General features: G+C 52.1%; 3 protein-coding genes across 3 annotated transcripts; 2 read left to right on the plus strand and 1 right to left on the minus strand.

Moving 5' to 3' along the window:
• Nucleotides 1-133: 133 nt before the first annotated feature.
• SNOG_13930 (hypothetical protein) lies at nucleotides 134-6870 on the minus strand (the record flags this gene model as incomplete). The annotated part of the gene is made up of 11 exons (XM_001804078.1): nucleotides 134-912; nucleotides 964-1889; nucleotides 2123-2816; nucleotides 3002-3110; nucleotides 3594-3735; nucleotides 3877-3958; nucleotides 4006-4280; nucleotides 4327-5500; nucleotides 5549-6125; nucleotides 6313-6438; nucleotides 6694-6870. The coding sequence occupies 11 exons, from the start codon at nucleotides 6868-6870 to the stop codon at nucleotides 134-136; spliced, it is 5061 nt and encodes a 1686-aa protein (XP_001804130.1).
• Nucleotides 6871-9268: 2398 nt separating this feature from the next.
• Nucleotides 9269-10225, plus strand: SNOG_13931 (hypothetical protein; the record flags this gene model as incomplete). Its single annotated transcript, XM_001804079.1, has 1 exon — nucleotides 9269-10225. One exon carries the CDS (start codon nucleotides 9269-9271, stop codon nucleotides 10223-10225), a length of 957 nt encoding a protein of 318 aa, XP_001804131.1.
• Nucleotides 10226-10748: 523 nt separating this feature from the next.
• On the plus strand, nucleotides 10749-15132 carry SNOG_13932 (hypothetical protein). The gene is made up of 8 exons (XM_001804080.1): nucleotides 10749-11214; nucleotides 11306-11897; nucleotides 12188-12891; nucleotides 13170-13368; nucleotides 13520-14193; nucleotides 14250-14544; nucleotides 14599-14689; nucleotides 14750-15132. The coding sequence occupies exons 1-8, from the start codon at nucleotides 11025-11027 to the stop codon at nucleotides 14801-14803; spliced, it is 2799 nt and encodes a 932-aa protein (XP_001804132.1). The 5' UTR covers nucleotides 10749-11024; the 3' UTR covers nucleotides 14804-15132.
• Nucleotides 15133-15786: the final 654 nt, after the last annotated feature.

Genomic DNA, 15786 nt, shown 5'->3' on the forward strand with positions numbered 1-15786 from the left:
TCTAGCGAACCGTGGTTGATGTATTCCCAACAAGGTAAGGCAGGTTTTGGAACCAACTATGGTATTTTGCATCGCTACACGAACATATTCGAAGATTAGAAAGCCGCGGAATTAACCAAACTTTGCAAATCGCCTAAGGAAGACCCTCCACCATCGCCCTGAGCATACCAGAGGCACGCGCACCACTTCCTGCTAATCTAAGGCGACCCCTCATCTTCTCGATTGCGTCTCCAGACAAGTTTGTCTTCTCCTTGATGAGTTCTATGGTACGCTCAAACTCCGCCTCCTCATCCGGAACATCGTCGTAGCCCAGGCTGCGCAGAGTCTGGTGAGCCAAAATGCGGATGCGGTGCTGGCACTCGGTACAGTACCAGCGGCTCACCTTATCAACACCTAACTTCTTGACGCAAGCCTTGTGAAAATACTTCATCGAACAGCCCCGATGAGCGCACTCGACCGCGCCCTTTGGAAGACCCTCCTCGGGGATGATGACGTGGCAGTAGCACATGAAAGGTTGATCTTTTCGCTCGAACCTCTCCCTCGCAACCTTGCCGAGCATCTCTTGGGTGATCTTATGCTTGAGAAGCTTGTTCTTACTACGTAGTCGCTCGAAGAGCTCCTCCTGCTTCATCAGCCGACCAGGGCTGTAGCCATCGGCGAAGTCCTCGTACTCGTAAGCTAGGCGCTTGGGAATTCGCGATTTATCGAACATGCGCGTCACAGAGTCCAACTGTAGGTAATCCATAATATCATAGTCCACTAGCATGATGCGGTTCGTGAAGTGCTCCTCTTCTTGATACATGGTCAATAGCTTCTCGGCACGGAGGCGGTTGAAGGGACCGGAGAAGAGGAACTCCTCGCCAGGATACGACAGACAGCATTCATCAAAGAAAGGATCGACACAAGAGCAATCTGACGTTAATGTTAGAATGGACTCTGGGGAAAAGGCTGGCGATAACTTACGTGGCTTGTGATACGGACAATCGACCTCACCGCTGGTCTCATAAACGCACGTATTGAGGTGTGCGCACCCTGAATCCCCAGAGAGGAAGGGTTCTGCGAGCTGGTCGACAGTGAATTGACGCTCAAACCTCTTCCAGTGTGAATGCTTGCTGTTGTGCACGGTAAGAGGAGGAGGTGGTGATGTGGTCACTAGTGGCGCTACGCAAGGCTCAGGCTCGGGCTCGTCCGTAGCTACGATTGTCGCATCCTCAGCTGGCATCTTGAACAAGGAGCCCTCCAGTAGCGGGTTCAGCACCTCTTTGGTGATGAGTGAGTCACCCGGATTCGCGCTAGCATCGAGCTCTCGGGGATGATCGGCTTCGACGATGGTGTCGTGGTCCGCAGTGGTAATATCAAGAGCAACATCCGCATCCTCGTCCACAACCAACTTCTTTGCCTTACGCCGTGCCTCACGCTCATACTTTTTTGCTTTCTTCTGTGATACGATAGCATGGCCTGCTGGTGACACATTGGCTGGCGTCTCACTGGGAACGACGAAGCTCTCCGGACCTTTTGATGCCGTGACCAAGGAAGAGTCTGCTAGCTGTACCGATGAGGACCTGAAAGAACGCAGGTCGGGGATCTCACAGGCATCAGGACCCCAGGGATTGACAGGTCGCGAAGTGGGTTGGACAGGGCGACCTGCCGCAGTCATACCCCAAACTGGCTTGACCGAAGGCGTCTTAGGTTTCTTCCCACTCAGGACAGTCGCCCATGCCCCGTTGTTTGCCTGTGGCACTTTCTTCTGTGTAGCCTTGCTAGTCATGGTACCCGGAGCAACCAGTTTAAGCTGTACAGCTGGCTTCCTGGATGCAGGCGTGGCATCCATTGATAGCAACGGGGCATGGTACGGCTCGATGACGTTCTGGCCCAAGCCATCATCACCACTGACGCGCGTGTGAATGTGTTCAAGGTGCCGCCGATCGGGAAGATCCTGAGGGGTTTCTGGAAGTAGTGTAGGTGAGTCTTCAGACTGTAGGCTATATCATGTGTCAGCAACAAGTCTACGAGACGTATCTAAGCCAGGCCATCTGCAAGATTCAAAACATACCTGTTGGTGGAGCTAATTTCATCAGCTGCAGACACATTTTCGCTAGAGCTGCTAGTCGTTGCGGAGTACTTCTCGCCCGTCTTCCAGTTTTTGTAGTTGTACCTATCCTCTACGATGCTGTGAGCGGTCTTGTTCGTGTAGCGGAGATAGCCAGCTCGTCGCATTCTCGTCTCAAGGGCATCCCGCTTGACTAGCACAAGATCGTTAACGACAGACTTCTTCAGATCCTCTACAACAGTCTGGAATGTCTTGAGCTCTTTGCCCTGTAAGCCGCGGTTCCGAGTATTGCTCTTAAGAAGATCGGCGACACGGAAGGCCTCCAAGATACGCTCGATCTCAGCGTCAAAGTCGACATCCACGTCTGCAAGACGGGCATACTTCTTGAGCTCGCGGCGATCGGGCTGAGAGTTGTACACGTTGGCGTTGTACTTGAGATGGCGTTCAATCTCGTCCATCTCTTCGGTGTTGTGCGGGCCATCGTCACCAACTGCAAAGCCCTCTGCCGAGTGGATAACAGAGTCAACGTGGTTGATCTCTTCTTGGCTGATGAATCGGGTTCTACTTGCTGCTCGAGCCAGGGCTTTTGCGTCTTTCTTCTCGCGTTTCGAAGTGACTGCAGTATCTTCCGTCGAAACACTGCGCTCTTGGTCATCGCCATCGGTCTCACCAGGATCATGACCGCGTATTCTGCCGCGCTCCTCGGGCTCCGCAGGTGCGATGATCCAGTCTTCTAGACCGCAGCTCTCGTATACATCGCGGATCCCTTCGGCGATTCTCTTATGACGCCGGCGGTGAGCTTCGTCGATGGTCCGACAGTAATGGCACGTATGGGATTTGTTGCGCATGAACATGGCCTGAACATGTTAGTCGTGTTAGTGGTATTGTTTGTGCACAAGCGCTTACCTGGTGGTATCTGTGGCATGGTTCTATTTGCTATATTCAGCACACTGCTCATCGTGTCCATGAAATTGGCGATACATACCAGAATGGGTGCCGAAGCAGGACGACCGAGCTCCTGGATGACTAAGGGGTCTCTCGCAGAAGCCGCAATGATGGCCTAACAGTCAGCGATTGTGTCGTAGTGGTTGCGGACATGGACATGGACTTACTGAGCCCCGGCGAGTCCTCCCATTTGAAAAGTAAGCCAGTGACCATATTGAAAGGATGGACGGTTGGTCGGCCCTGTCGTGTGGTTGAGGGCAGTTTATGTAGTAGAGGGGAGAGGGTTGGGAGAGAATTGAGTTGACAGGAGGTGCTCGAGCATATATGGTGGGCGAGTGAGACAATGGTCCGCGCAGTCAAATCGGCCGTCACGTGAATTGATGAGATGAAACGCGAGTGATCCGGGGCAGCACTTTGGGGTTGGAAGCAAGTGTTTACGCGTTTGGCGTGTGGTGACTGCTCTTTTGCGCGGTGACTAGGTTGCTACGTAAAGAAGGGAAAGAGCGACTGCGGAGCACAATAACAACAACAACAACAACAAAAACAACAACCCAAATTCTGTAATGAGTGGAGTCCAAGAACTTAAGAGAGTGCATACATTCATAATCGGTTCACCGTCCGACTGGGTCAATGTGCGGTGAGGAAGTGTCGCGGGAGGGTGCATCTGCGAGAACTGGCTCTGTCGGTTTGACTGGTGCCAAATCGAGCGAGTGACCGACGGACGTCCGCCCCCCACGACCCTGCATACGCAAAGGGCCACCCTAGACGTCTTTGACGACGCGAGCGCCGGCCCACACGTACGGATAATTACGTTGGTACCAGTTTACACTGTGGAGGCGTTAATGTCGTCGGCTATGATTACCTGAAGTCACTACACTCACAAAGTCTTCCGTCCGGCCAGCCGAGGGTGCGTTGCCCACGATCCGCCAAGCGTGATGTTATGTTTGCCATCGAAGAAGTCCGCTGGAGTGGAGTCAGATGCTTGTTTGATTGACACGGGAATGACGTACCTGTGTAACCCGGGTACAGCTCCATGGGCTCAAATCCTTCATGCTTCTCCAACACAGTACTGGTCCACTCCCAAACACCACCCAAATCAGACTGGCCGCAGAGCTTATTGCCCTTGTCGGCCACTGAGACTGGATGCCAGTGCTTGAAGCCCACATTAGTCCCTTCAAGGTTGAGGAAGAGATCGCGTGGGTTCAGTCCAGATACTGCGCCAGAGGCGCCATTAGACGAAGGCTGAGATGGCGGGGACTCATCCACGCCGTTGTTGATAAGATGTCTACCAAAGTCAGCCATGTGCCAAGATCAGAGCTGCAGATACATACCCGTTTACTGCGGGGATGGTGTTGCCGAGCGACTGCTCGACTTCTGGAGCATTCAACGAATCAACGTAACTGTAAATGCTGCGCGCTTCTTCCATAGTAGGGATGCGGCCGCCCATCCATTGTGCGCAGCCGGCCAGCTCGTCGTACGACGCCATGACAGGCCAGTCCAGAGCATACCGAAGAGGCACCGTGCCGTATACAGTACGTACATACTTGCCGTCGATAAGCTTCGGGGAGGTGCCGTTGGTGCCGTTGGTGCCATTGGTGCCATTCGCTCTGTTGTTGTGCCCGTTGAGAACGCTGTCTCTCTTACCATTGCTCGCGACCTTGTCGTTGGAGTAGGGGTGCTCACTCCACGATGCGGGAAGTGCTGACTTCCCGGTCTCAACAAGGTATTTCGCAAACTCTCCGTTGGTAATGGGTCGCGCCTTTGCACTGAAAGACTTTACGTGTGCTGCGCGTGGCGGCTTTTCAGCATCCCAGCCAAAGTAGCGCTTGGTGGTCGCGTCTTTCTGTGGATCACGGAGGCCAATCTCAATGTCAGCGTCAGGGACAGTAAACCACTGGTTTTCAACGGCATTTGTTGCTGATGTCTTGGCGAGTGCCTCAAAGTCGGGTTTGACGACGCCAGGAGGCGGCAACACGTTTTCGCTCTGCACGAGCATGTACAAAAGTGTCTCTAGATGCATCGCTTCGTGCTCGAATCCGATCCACAAAGCTCGGGACACTCGAGGATTGTCATCGGCCTGGCCAGAGGTGTAGAGCTCCTCGGCCCTTTCGCGTACTGTCTGCTGGAATTTGAGAATGTCGTTTAATGGCGGCCATGATTCAGGAACTTTCGAGTGTTCATGACATTTTGTGGGATCCTCAACGTCAGGATCGATTCCACGTTCAAAGATATCTCGGAACCACACAGGCTTCGACGGCGGTCCATCTGTGCCGCGAGCAAGATGGATGTCAAGGAACGTTGGGATATGGCCGAGGTAGAAAATGCATTCGTTGCGCAACTTGATGGGCTTGTTGAGCAGCTCATCTTCAGGAATCATCTGCTTCGTGACGGCATCCCAAGTAGCCCACAACTCTTTCCACTCTGCAAGAGACGGGACAGGCTTTGCAGCATATTCTTCAGGTTTCGTGGGGAAGAAGACGACAGGCTTAGATACGAAGTGGAGGCCTGGAAGCCGTTAGCAGAAGCACAATCTAGGTTAAGATAGCAGCTCACCGTAGTCACCTCTGGCGGTGGACCAGACTGTGTTAGCAGCAAGTCTAGCATCCTCCCAAAGCTGAAGTATCTCGTCGCGCGAGTATTTGTAGCTTTCTTCGATGCGTATCCTCTCGCCACGTGGAATGTGCACCCCGTCAACCACGACGTCCTTGCGTGGCGAGACAAAGGCATGGTGCCTTCCTTCCTTCTTGTCGTATTCACCAATAGCCTCCCAGTCGTCCATGTTGAAGACTGTCTCGTTCATGATTTCGTTGGCGTGTCTGAGGCCGTTGAGGATGAAGTCGTGAGTGACGTTCTCGCGGTCGTTGTAAGCGTGATATACACGATCTGCGTCCTTGCATGAGTCGATGCCGATCAGCATTGTATCACCGGCCTGCATAGCGTTCCCGAAACCGGTTAGGAATGGAGGCACTTCGTGGCGTTTGAAGTTGCCTAGACTCGACCCGAGCCACAGGATCGTCTTAGGTTTATCTTTAATATCGGATGACTTGAGCCAATCAAGAGCATTGTCGTAGGTGCCGTGTAAACCGAAACACCTTACGTGCTTGTAGCCATCTGCAACCTTATCAGCGTACTTCCGCCAGCATAAAGGTGTTTACGAGTCATAGTAAGGTCAAGGCTGATGAGTGATTGGTCAAAGGTCCGACACGATAGAGCGGAGAAAGTGGCCGATACAGGTCCAACCACTTATCGGCCATTAAGCGACCCAATCTTCAGGCCTAGTTATGTCTTGACACGAAGTCACCCCTAGTGCAGCACACCATAATACCGTGCCACAGAAGATGGATGGGCTTACCTGTTGGGATTTGACCAAATGTCCTCTCGAGTTCGGGCAGAGACAAATCGACAGCATAGTACTCAACATCTTTGCCAAGACGATCGATCGCCTGCAGTAGAATATTGACTTTGCGCAAATTGCTAAACGAGCATCAGTACACACGAAGCACATGGCTTGTTCCGATCTTTAGTGAAGCTAGTAGGCAGGACCCTACCCGCTCCCAAGTTCAACCAGAATCGAGCCCGGTTGTATGCGATGAGCAATTTGTTCCGCATAATTCTCCAGAACCTCGATTTCGGAGTTTGTCAGATAGTACTACAGGGCAATCAGATTAAGCAATCAGGCTGGGTCATCGTTGGCGGACCTCCTCAAGATACGTTATCTTCTCAAACAACTTCAATCCGGTCTCGGAGTAGAGCAGTAGAGTAGGGAGCTTCTTCTCGCCACCATCCTGAGGCCGGAGACCCGTCTTGATGTCAGCCACGATATCGGATAGGGCAGTGTCGACACGAATGTCGATAATTTTGGTTCCCGTCGTCATGATTGTTTACTTCGTCGAATCGGGTGCGGTTGATATGGTTAGCTCCTGAAAGAGCCGCTTTACCAGTCGTTTTCGGGTGGCCCAGGGCTGCACGATACTTATAGGATGGCAAGCACCATACGTAATAATGTCATACTACTTAGCCGCTTATGTGTGGAGTAACGCCATTAGTTCGCCGGTACATGTCTAGACGTTTAGTGTAGATTTTGCCGTAAGTGGGACCAGGTACCACATGTTAGCTCGAGGCGGAGTACGTCTCACTGCATACACAATCCAAGGTACCTGGTGGTCCTATAGAAGGAAGGCCCATTGAACGTGCTTACTATGTCGCAAGACGTGCATGCCAGGAACCCAATCATCCCGCGGATCGTAAAGCACAAGGACCCTAGGGTGCGGAAGCGGAGTCGTTCCAGTTGGAGTGGTTGACATTTGTGGCCAATGGTGACGTCATTCTAGTCTGCAAAAGAGGGGAGACTTAGGTGCAGGGCAACGAGAGGCGTAGATGCCAGTGTGGATCACGAGCATAGTGTGAAACTCTGCACCGTGCAGCCGTTGCAAGCCGCCATAGCCACAGCAGGCGTTGACCCAAGGCTTTGCTGCGAACCCGCGGGGTGCAAGAATGCGATGCTCCGGCCTGCATGTACCATGGCTTACACAGCGGAACTGAGCCGGACGTGTTGACAAATGGAATTATTAGCCACATCTGCAAGCTCATGCACGTCCTAGGGCAAATTGGAAGTCTGCCTGTGGAACACGTGAGAATAGGATGACGGCCACGGCGGGGCTTCGGATCAGCCTCGGAGGGAACCTGGATCTCATGTGGACGATGGCCATCGCGATGGCAAGTCGATGCCGATGAGAAAGATGGTAAGTTGAGAGTTGGTGATGCTCTCAAGGCCACGGTGAAGAAACGCGTGATGCCGTTGGTGGGTCCGCAAACGCGTCGCATTTTAGCGTGTTTCCGAGCTACCTCCGCCACGACAGATCCTCATCGGCACCCACCACAACATCAGCGCAAGATGCATATGATCGACGATTGACGGTTTACGAATGCTCCAGCAATATAGCGCTGTGAGACCAGGCCGACATCATGCGACGTGGTCGTGATTGCAAGCCTTTCACATGGTCAACTACTGATGAAATAGAACCAACGAAAGTAGCTGCCATCTGATAGCCACCGATTGTTTAACTGCCGAGGTCACATAAAAAATAGCTCAATGTCACGTCCATATGTACATTGGCTCCTCGATTGATCAGCAAGGGGCCCCTTGCAGGACGACTACCTTACATACCATGAACGCATTCCATGATAGCAAACAGTGAGCTACAGTGCCCCGTCGGACGTCTACAGTAGGTGCAGAATGCAGACAAGGACACGCGACAGTACCTCCCTTTGAGCGTTACCAGGAGCCCAAGAGCAATCGTTGCCATCTCAGGCGCGAACTGCTGTTCAGCCGCATCGTTGGGTCGCATACACACGGATATGGAATAGGAAACATCCATACGGTATTGCGACAAAGAAGTCTCCAGAATGTAGCGCTCTCAAGTTGACACATTCCTCACTTTGCCATGCGATGCGAGATCAAAATCAGGCTTGTACCTCGCGCTCCCCGTTGCTTGTCTGTAACAGGCTCAGAGTATGGCTCGTGCCTGTAGCCAAATTACCCGTGGATCTCATTGTAGCCGTCGCGGCCTTTCAGACTGCGAACAAAACTGCGTTGTTCGGCTCTTTCACAGCCAACACAGGCACCACTACGCTTCTTCCGAGTACTTCAATCAAGTTTTGTCTCCCTTTATCCGACTAGAAACTTCCAGAACCCCAATTTTACGCCCTGAGAACCATCACTTGGTAGAAGCCGAGGTGCCGGGGCGTCTTGATGCCTAGGCAAGTACTTGAGTAAGTCTTGAGCGCCAAGAGAAACGTTGAAAGAACACATCGCGTTCAGAGCAAGTTGTGATACCATCCTTTGATCGCAACCCCATTTACTCATTGGATGACACCAAGGCAAGCGATAACATCCAAGTGCTGCTAGCATTACGACTTACTTTTGGTCGTCAGAGGGTGTATCTCCTTTCGGTGGGCTCCTGCGAGCCCCAAGCTGAATGACCATCAATGCCTCTAGATCCCGGGCAGGTATTGTCGACTACCCCGCGGAGGAGGCGTTGAGCACTGGACCTTATCTGAAAGAAGATCTCATAATTAGGCTGGACACCAGTCGACTGGACGCTTTCATTCGCTATCAACGCGTCTTTCAAAGGATCTTGGCTCGGCTACGCTCCATCCACGCGATGCATCTCTGGTGAGCTTGTATTTACGCTTAATACTGCTAGTGCTGCGTATGTATGGGTTGATCTGCGGTGCTGTACTCTCAACCGTCTCACCTTAACGTCAGCTAATATGGAATACCCATGCTCTCCTTTTTCGCATCAGACTTGTCAGGTCGATGTTGTATCCCAGCAATCTCCCGTCAGTTTCGTACCCTATTCCCCATGGGATGTCGACCTTGCTATGTTGCGGAACGAAGAGGACATTTTAGAGAATGGATTGGCCACCTGCGTTACATATCTTCTGGCTCTGCGCAAAAAGCTTGCTCGAAACGAAAGGTCGCTGAACTTGGATCCGCCACCGACGCGCACAAAACGCAAAAAGATGGAACAGAGCAAGCGTATGTTGGAAAGAGAGATCCAAAACCGCCAGCGGGACGAACAAGCTTTTTTGAACAACCTTCAGGCTTGCAAGACGAACATGTATCTCACGGGAGGCATCTGGAACCAATCTACGGGTGTGTTCCCAACAATGGCAGACTGCGCTTCCAGCATGACGCAGCAATCTTGCGATGATTCGGCACCCACTGAGGTCAGTTGGAATGGATGGGCCGATGATTCGGTGTCTCCGTTTGAGAAGTTGCGCAGCAACGCAGTTGTGCTCAAGGAGGTTGCACCCGACGAGCAGGATCATCATGATAACTCAGCAGCTCAGATGAGGTCTATATCTTTACGAGTCCATGAGCCAACGCTTGCTGTCTCCGTGTCCCAAGATTACATTGGCTTCAAAGGTGGTCGATCGTCACTCAGTCCAGAAGCAATAGTCTTCGAGCCGATCATCGATGCGACAGGACAAGACGACCAACCCAAGATCCAGCAGCTAGAGTGCGCCAAAGGAGATAGCGCTTTGCAAAGAAGGCGAGTGACGGTTGCGAGCGTGCATAGTTCATTCAAAAATCTTTCATTACACACAAGGTCTGGGCACGAAGACGAACAAACCCAAACGTGGTACAACACCACCCCACAACGAAGCCCTCGGGACCGCACCAGAATTGAGACTTGTGAGAGATGCAGATCTACTTCACTCTAGCACTTTGACAGAATATTGCGAGACGTCGTGTTACCTCTCTGAGGGATTTTTTTTGAGCCCGACGGCGTAGTGAAGATGGCGACATGGCGACACGCTACACGACTGACTGCCGGGTTTCAACTGTCCCTGCTGTCACTCCCAACTGTAGATGCATGCGTACCCCGCGGATCTTTTCGTTGGTTGGATTTTGGCTCATGTGTCCATTGCATGCTTTCTCTGCGTTCGCCTGCTTCACCAACCACAAAACCTGGCGAATATTGTACACAAATTATGTTACAGCGCGATACTTCAAAAGCCCACATAGACTTGTAATTTAGACTCAAAATCACATGCCATCACACCACCCACGTCGTTGCGTTGTTTCATTCGTGAGGTGCTCGGTTCGACGGGTTGAGTGCGGGACATCGCGAACTAGCAAGCCGGCAGTTGGTGGGGTCTGGCTTCCGTCATTGGCATGCACATGGCATCGGGAGAAGCCCAGCAACACACACACTTCTCCACCGCACCTACATTTTCAACATCGAGCGCTTGCTGGAGTTCAACACTCTACGCACATTCTCTTTGCTCAGAACAAATCGCTCTTGTCTCTTCAATAAACCCTCGTGCTTTGTCCGTGACGGGCGCGTTATTGAACCCACCTCAACAGCCTCCACACTATCCTGGATCGACGTGCATAACTCTTGAATGTGTGCATAGCGTCCCGGCACGCACAGCCGTAGCATTAGCCAAATATCTGGCTTCGACCCCTCACCCAGTTTGCACGACGTGAAAACGTACAGACTACCATTTCCTCCACAAAATGGCTGATATCAACCATGACGGCCCGAAGGCCGACGGTAGCCAGATGCGCGAACGACCGTCTGCAAAGCCACTACATCTCTACAACTCTGAAGATGCGAAAAAAAAGGTGCTCGAGCTAAACCAAGAAGAAGAAGATAACAAGCATGAAGAGAAACGCAAGACGTTCGGTCGTACTCCCGACGGCACAGGTAAGCCGGCATCCCAGCCAGACCAATCGAAGCAACGCACCGCTCTATATGTTTGACATGAAATACTGTGACACTAACACTGCGTGATTAGTATTCATTGTGCCACAGACTCATGATATGGTCTCCCAGCTCCTCTCGCCCTCGCAACCAAAGAACCTTTCCGACCTTGCCATTCTTGCTGTGCTCGCCAGCCTGATATTCACACTCTACATCTGCCCAACAAGCGCCCGCAAGCCCGTTTTCGCCGCCATCTTCCTCTTCTGGCGAGCTGCATACAATGCAGGCATTGGCTGGCTTCTCGAAGGCCAGTCCAAGCACAATCGCCTCGTCCTCTGGGCGAAGAACTCGCATATATTTGAGAATCCCGAGACGGGCAACAACCCACATCCTACCATATACAAGCTAATTAAGCGCGAGATGGAGACCAAGATTCCAAAGGACTACAAGTTCGAGGAAGCGCCGCTCGAGTACAATACGTGGCTGGTCTTCAGGCGTGTAGTAGACTTGATCCTGATGTGTGACTTTGTGTCGTACTGCCTCTTCGCCATCGCTTGCTTTAACCGTCCGCCGGAGAGTTGGCTACTCTTCGGATTGCGGTGGACGACAGGTATAGTACTTTTCATCTTCAATGTATTCGTCAAGCTCGATGCGCATCGCGTGGTCAAGGACTTTGCTTGGTATTGGTAAGATTTCCGGGTATGAAGCGGGTGAGTTTATTGAGGACGGACGTGCTGATACTGCATATAGGGGAGATTTTTTCTACCTTATTGACCAGAATCTAACGTTCGACGGTGTGTTCGAAATGGCACCGTGAGTCAAGCTCCAACGCATAAGTTAAGAGGATGTCACTGACATTGCAGACATCCGATGTATTCTGTGGGATACGCAGGTTACTGTTCGTTGCCCACAATCACTCCTGGATAACTTCAGCATGCTGACAGCTGCTAGATGGCATAGCCTTGATGATGGCAAGCTACCACGTGTTATTCATATCAATCGTCGCCCACGCCGCTCAATTTGCCTTTTTGACTCTCGTGGAAGAACCTCATATTCAGAAGATCTACAACCCACCACCGCCACGCCGAATGCGCCAAAACTCCGAGAAGTTCAACCCTGAAGACCGCCCAGCGACAGCCCATTCCGATGCGACCTACACTGACACGGGCGTCATTTACGATTCCGTCAGACAACCTGCCCCAATGCATCACATCGTCGGCCTCCAGAATACCGACTTCCACCGCTCGATTGACGTTACGGTAGTGTTACTTTGCTTCTACATGTTCTGCCTCGCGACCGTGACCCCAAATACCATCGCGGTGCGTTTATTTCTCTTCGTTCACGCATTTGTATGGCGGCTCTGGTACGCTCTAGGTCTTGGCTATATCCTCGACCGACAATCCAAGAAAAAGAACTGGACGAGGCACTTCATCAAGCATGGAGATACCAAAGAAGAAGCATGGCGACAGTGGAAGTCACTCTATCACCTCAGTATGACCATGTGCCATGCTTCGTTCGGAGCGGCGGTCTGGAAGATGTACGAGCTGCCGTCAGACTGGTTCCTTGGCTTGACTCTTTTGAGGCATGTTCTTGGCGCGGGACTGCTCTTACTACAACTTTGGACGTCCACAAGCATCTACGACTCTCTGGGCGAATTTGGATGGTTCTGTGGTGATTTTTGTAAGTTCCTGCCATTCCTGCCCCTGTCTCTGAGCCACCAGGCGCCGTCAAGTGTGACTTCGTTCCTGAGTCACGTCCGAATAAGAACACCATCAGGAAGCCTGCTCATTTTCACGAATGTACTGATGCACACTTGTGTGTTTTTAAGGTTGGTGCAGATTTACAGGCTTCCGTACGTGCTGGCTGAGTGGCTCGGACATTATGACTTAAGGCGCCTGGTGGAGGCCATCTAGGACTCTCTCTCAAGTGCTAGATGCTAATCGTACTGCTATCTCTAGTCTTCGATCCGCCATCAAGCAATCTTACCTACTCGGGTATCTATCGTTTCCTGAACAACCCGGAGCGCGTGCTGGGTCTGGCCGGCGTATGGGGCCTTGCACTGATTACGTGGAATCCGCCGATCTTCTACCTTGCTGCGACCGCTCATATTCTCAATCTGGCTTTCCTGCAATTTGTTGAAAGGCCTCACATGCAACGGTACGTACTAGCATTTCTATACAAGGATTTCCGGGTCACCAGTCTCCACGACCTGTACAGCGTTGCGATCTATTTCAGGGGTAGCGTGGTTAGCTCCTGTGCATGAGATGTTACAGCAATCAGGCAACTTCTGCTAACGCGGTACTTGTAGACTGTACGGCCGCAAGCTTCGGGCTGAAAGTGGTGTCAGCAAGACTCTCCGTCAAGCTATGCCAAGTCCGGTGCGCAACTGGCAATCAGCAGCGGACGACTATGTCAACTCTACGGTTGAGTTCATCGAAGATCTCCTAGAGCATGCGAGACCAAAGCTCGCTGCTGGGTACGAGACAATCGTCAAAGACACCACCGCATTGTTCAAGACATACCCAGCGCGTATTTCCATTACTCGTGTTCCTCAGGACCTTGCGGGCTTGGATCCTAAGCAGTATAAGCTTGAGATCGAAGGCACGCCATCTGCGCCCACTGTAGAGATTCAGAAGCACGGTGGCCGCGAGGGAGAGCTAGCGAGAACCCCAGCAACTCGCACAAGCGAGTTCAAGACGCTCACCTTTGAGTACGGCGCGCCGATCCGTGTGCGCTGGCAAGCGCCTGTTAACCATCACAAGAAGGATTGGATTGGTCTGTACATGGTCACGGACAACCAGTCTCGTGAAGTCACACGCATCAGCTCCAACGGGAGATGGGTCGCTACCAACAAAGGTGTCTATGATTCTACTCGCGCCGAGGACGGTATCTTGGTCTCTGACCGGCTTGTGAGTGTTAATTCTGATGAAGATGAGGGTGGCGACTGCTACACTGGTGAGGTAGAGTTTCGTGGGGACAAATGTACGTATTGCCTGCCTGACTTGCACATGAAAACTTGCTGACAATACCCCGTAAAGTGTGGTGGACTACGGGCGTATTCGAGTTTAGGTACCACCACGGCGGCAAACATCACGTCATGGCATTGTCTCAGGCCTTCGAGATCCGCATCGCAAGGTTCGACGAAGACGATGTGGAGGTGGACGCCAATGGAACTGTCCACCGCGCAGTCGAGCAAGCTCTCCTACCTGTCATCCAGAACTGCTTTGATCGCGATCCAGAGATTGCGCCTTCAACGCCAGAGGAGAGCTTTGGAAGCCTCGTGGAGCGAGATGGCAAGTTCGCCAAGCGCGTTGTGTTCGCGGTCCATCAGATGTGAGTGCTTTACCACAAGTCTTCAACAAAGTACCCATAGGCTAATGTCAATAGGTTTGGCATCGAGTTCGCGCCCGAAGTCGTCCAAGCCGATGGCAACGCAAGAAACCTAGCATGGCGTATCTGCAACGCGAAAAAGATCCTAGTACGTTCACATCCTGTTACCACAGCGTAGTAGCCGCGCGTCTGACAATAGTACCACTAGGCGCCGTACAGCATGTCCGCAAGCCGCGGTAGAAACACGCCCACATCTCGCTAGGGTGGATTCGATACCTTGTCCTGGTAGATGTCTTTGTCTCGACGCTATTGACATCCCCTTTTGGAAGGTTTCTGGGAGAATACCAGGCGTGTGGAATAAGCCATTTGCGAAATGAGTCCGACCACATCGCCTATTGTTGCTCTTGGGCGGGGAGATATTTGTCTTTGTTCATATCGCATGCATGCGGAACGTTGTGTTGCACTGGAGGCACCCATCGATGAGGAGCACCAGGTAGCTGTTGTCTGTCGTAAATTGGCACTGGCGTTCGAATTGAGGTTGGGCACAAAAGCATATACGTATTCATAGTCTATATTCGAAAAGTTGCGGAAGTTCTTGGTGGCTCATACGCGTGAGATGGGATTCGACAAATGGATGACCCGATATATCGGCTGACGCTGCTGCATGTGCATTACATGAGGGTGTTACAAGCATGACAAGGGTGCCTTCGGCGCTTTCGTAACATTTGTCCCTTTTGGGTTGGAATTGCCGTGATGGCTGATGAAGACACATAACTCATCAGCAAACTACCAATATCCACAAATGCGCTCCAGACACTCTCAGTTTGGGAAGCGCAAGCACAAGCACGTGAAGTGCGGAGGCAACTCGGTCTTATCAGATGGGCGTGCATGACGATGACAGGCGATAGCCTCGGCCTTTCGGCTGTGGCCCGTGAGGTGGTGCCGACCTCGCGACAGAGCATCTTCTGGAAGCGCGGAGGCAAGGGGGATGGGATACGATATATGTTGACGTGTTTGATGACCTGGCCTTGGTGACTATGCAAACTGTTACTTGGCCTTTGAATTGAGATTGACATGTACACAAAGATTTAGTGACCGTCCAGCTTCAGTCGGAGGCTCACTCCCAAGCTTACCCGCACCCCCGGATCCGCATCGCATTGCATCACCTCAAGCTCCCACGCGAGCACCCCCTCGACACCTCTCCTACGCCTTTTCCTCTCCCTAATTCCATCCCCCACCCATCCA

Source organism: Parastagonospora nodorum, assembly GCF_000146915.1.
Source record: "Parastagonospora nodorum SN15 chromosome Unknown scaffold_29, whole genome shotgun sequence".
NCBI lineage: Eukaryota > Fungi > Ascomycota > Dothideomycetes > Pleosporales > Phaeosphaeriaceae > Parastagonospora > Parastagonospora nodorum.